The sequence below is a fragment of the Hemicordylus capensis genome, chromosome 6 (assembly GCF_027244095.1).
Source record: "Hemicordylus capensis ecotype Gifberg chromosome 6, rHemCap1.1.pri, whole genome shotgun sequence".
Lineage (NCBI taxonomy): Eukaryota > Metazoa > Chordata > Lepidosauria > Squamata > Cordylidae > Hemicordylus > Hemicordylus capensis.
In genome coordinates, this window is record NC_069662.1 from 99,113,356 (window position 1) to 99,116,739 (window position 3,384).

General features: G+C 48.2%; 1 protein-coding gene across 1 annotated transcript; it reads right to left on the reverse strand.

Moving 5' to 3' along the window:
• Positions 1-977: 977 nt before the first annotated feature.
• Positions 978-3,044, reverse strand: TMEM158 (transmembrane protein 158). The gene has a single exon (XM_053264971.1). It carries the CDS (start codon positions 2,609-2,611, stop codon positions 1,646-1,648), a length of 966 nt encoding a protein of 321 aa, XP_053120946.1. The 5' UTR covers positions 2,612-3,044; the 3' UTR covers positions 978-1,645.
• Between the last annotated feature and the right edge of the window lie 340 nt (positions 3,045-3,384).

The following is a 3,384-nucleotide window of genomic DNA, read 5'->3' on the forward strand; positions in this document are numbered from 1 at the left end:
AAGAAACATAAATGGATGATTGTTTGAAGATGCCTTAGTAAAAACTGAAGGATAACCTATCAAATATGGAGCTCATAAATTGTAGTCTTTGCCTTCCTCTGCAGAAGCATACACAATAAGAGATCTCAATTTTACCTACTTATTCTCAGTGTAAAATCTTGGCTTTTTGCCCAGGCATTTATTTGATTCTCTGCTGCTGCTCTTTATAGTCTGTACTGCTTTTATGCCTTTGTTTTAAATTTTTAATCAGATTTGTTTAATATTTTTTTCACTTAATATTTTAATTGTGTCTTTTTTACCATCTTGTGTTTAAATTTTTTGCTGTAAACCACCTTGGGATTGCTTTAATGAAAGGCGGTATATGAATTTAACAATAAATAAATAAATATTGTATCAGTGTAGTATTTTTTTAAAAATAGCTTGAAAAATTCAATTTAATATGATCTTGCCCCATAACGTCCCACCAATAATAGGTTGGCTTAAAAAATTAATTATTCACTCATGAATTTTTAAAAAAAGTTCATTCTCTCTAAAACAACATGCAGCCATTCTGTGAATTAGCAGCCTAATTCACAGAACCCAGTGGGATTTATTTCAGAGTACGTATGTTTAGGATTGGACTGTAAGAGAGCACAACCCTGCTACCTTGGATTGTAGGCCATGGTGTATTCCTATAGAATTGTGAACTCACCCACCAAGATAGGACCCTGCTATTGTTTACTATTGTTATTGTTTTATTAGGGATAAAGGGAGGTGAGTCCACAATTCCTGCCAGAAACTAGGGACTCATTTCAACATTCAATTAACTCCTTGGTAAACAAATCAGAAGCTGAAGTGAGTTCAATAATAACTACTGAGAAATAATTATAAATGAAAACAGATCATAGCCTCTGCTCAAACCTAGATCTGGTTTGCTTTGAAAATTAATAAGATTTATATCATACAAAACTGCTATTAGCAAAACAGACCAAGCAAAATTTAAACACCAACAAAGAAAATCAATGTATTTATAATCCAACAGACTCACGATAGTAATCATACATTATCTCCAATTAGAAACACACATGTTGTAAAAGAATAATTAAATTCCAGGTTATCCAATAACATATGTGTGTGTATGTGTGTGTATACACACACACACAGACAGAGTATATTAGTGTTAGCAAACTTAAATCCTGCCAAAAAAGGTTCCTCTTTTAGTAAACAAATAAGTTCTCTTGACTTACAACTACTGCAAAGTGCACTGTTTGAGTGTGCTATGTTTACTAAAATATTGACTTAAAAGAGTTTTTAAATATATAAAGCAAATACACAGGTTTTGGTCATTTTTTCAATTTGAGCACATGATAAATATCTCTATAAATCCCCTTTTAATATTAGGCTAGAAGCAGGGGGTAAGAAGTTTCCCAGAAAGATTCACTGGCGAGAAACCTTCCAGCTATTAGATTTCCACCTGAGTCCAGTCTTCTGCAGTTAACGTAATCTACAAAATATATTCCTTTAAACATTACAAAAAAAATTATAAGGTCCTCAGTTCAGAGGCCCATCTAGTGCCCACAACAACGATACGACCCGGATTCGATCGGACAGCCAAGTAAAAGCGAAGGCGAACTGGAGGAAGTTGGGAGCGGGTGGGGGGGGGGCGTCATTTAGCAGCAGTAGCTGCCCCAGATGTGCTTCCCGTGGTGGCGACGTTTCTCCTCTGCTCCATGCCGTTGGGCAAGAAGCCGGCGATGATGGGCACCGGCCAGATGAGGGCGGCCACGCTCCACACTATGATGACCAGAGTCATGAAACAGGCCACCAAGGTGGACTCGATGGGCTTTCGGTTCATCCTCCAGCCGGGGTCCCCTTTGAGCTCTTCCAGGCTAAAGTCCAGACAGCAGAAATGGAGCCGCTCCCCTTGCTGCCACGACTGTCCATGATCCGCCGTGGGCAGGGAGGACGAAGAGAAGAGGGCAGCAGAGGAAGGAGACGACGAGGAAGGCGGGTTGGAGCCTCCCGGGCGCAGGCGGCCAACGCGCCTGCCCCGCGCCCAGCTGCAGCCCACGCAGAGGCGCAGGTCCTGCTGGACGCCGCCGGCGGCCAACCCAACGTGCTCGATCAGCAGCGGAGGTGGCCCGACGCGGTGGAAGGCGGCTGAGAAAAAGGCACGCCCGCCGGGGCCGCTGGTGGAGAAGAGCACGAGGTCACACTGGAAGCCCAGCGGGCTCCAGCGCACCAGCAGCGAGCTCAACATCTGCCGCTGCACGCTAATGTTGCACGGTGGCTCCTCGCGGGGATGCTGCTGCTGAGGCGCGGGGCGAGGCGGCTCAGGAGAAGGGGCGGCGGCGGCAGGAGCCGCGCTGGTGGTGGCGCGGGGGTCGCCCGCCTCTGCTGCCGCCGCCTCGGTCGCTCCTTCGCGCCCTTCATGGAAGTCCGCGGCCAGGGCGCCTCCGGTTGCCAAGGGCTTTGGTGCGGCAGCAGAGGAGGCAGAGAAGTTCATGGGCGGCAGCGTGAGCTCCGGAGGCTCCTCTTGCCCCGAGTCTGAAGCAGCCGAGGGAGACCAGCCTCGGCATGGGTGGGGTGGCGCGAAAGCGGCCAGGAGAGCCGGGAGGAGCGGCAGCAGCATGGCATGCACTTAGAGGAGCGCCTGAGGAGGTGAAGGAGGCTGCATGGCGCTGCTGAGACGGCTGCGAGTTTCCATTTGCGGACAACAGGAGAGACTGCAAGCTTTTCCAGAGAGATTGGGGGTGGGAGGGAGAGGAGACGAAGGGCTGGGAGCAAGTCTGTCGCAGGCGAGAGAGAATGTGTGTGTGTGTGTGTGTGTGTGTGTGCCTATGCGTGCGCGCGCCAGAAGCAGTGATAGCAGCAGCTCCCACCTTCTCTTTCCTTTCCCTTCCCTTCCCTTCCCCTCCTCTCGTTCAACTCTGCCGGGAGCGGCCAATCCCACCTCAGGCTCAGCAACAAATGAGTAGCTTCTGTGGGGCTCCTGAGAACGGGCGCGCCAGTTCCTGTCTTTCTCCCTTCCTGGCTCGCCACAGGATTCCCTTTCACTCCCCCACCAATAAGGAGTTCCCTTGTTTCGTCACTCCAAAGGATCTCCTCACGCACCCCCCTCCCCCTCTTTCCTTATACAGCGAAGTCCCTCGCTTATTGCTTCCCCTCAGAAGGATAATTTTCGCTTCTGTGAAACAAGGAAGTCTTGTACAAGCCACACATCTCTGACATATCTCGCTCCTCGAACCCTTTTACGGCAGTTAATCTTCCTCAGGGACCATCACCGTTCAGTCTTTACACCGCAATTATCTCCAGGCTACACAACCGTGGACTTCTTTGCTTTTTAATGTCCGAATATTATTTCCCACAACGCCACAAGTTAATCTGCCCAATTCGACCTTGTTT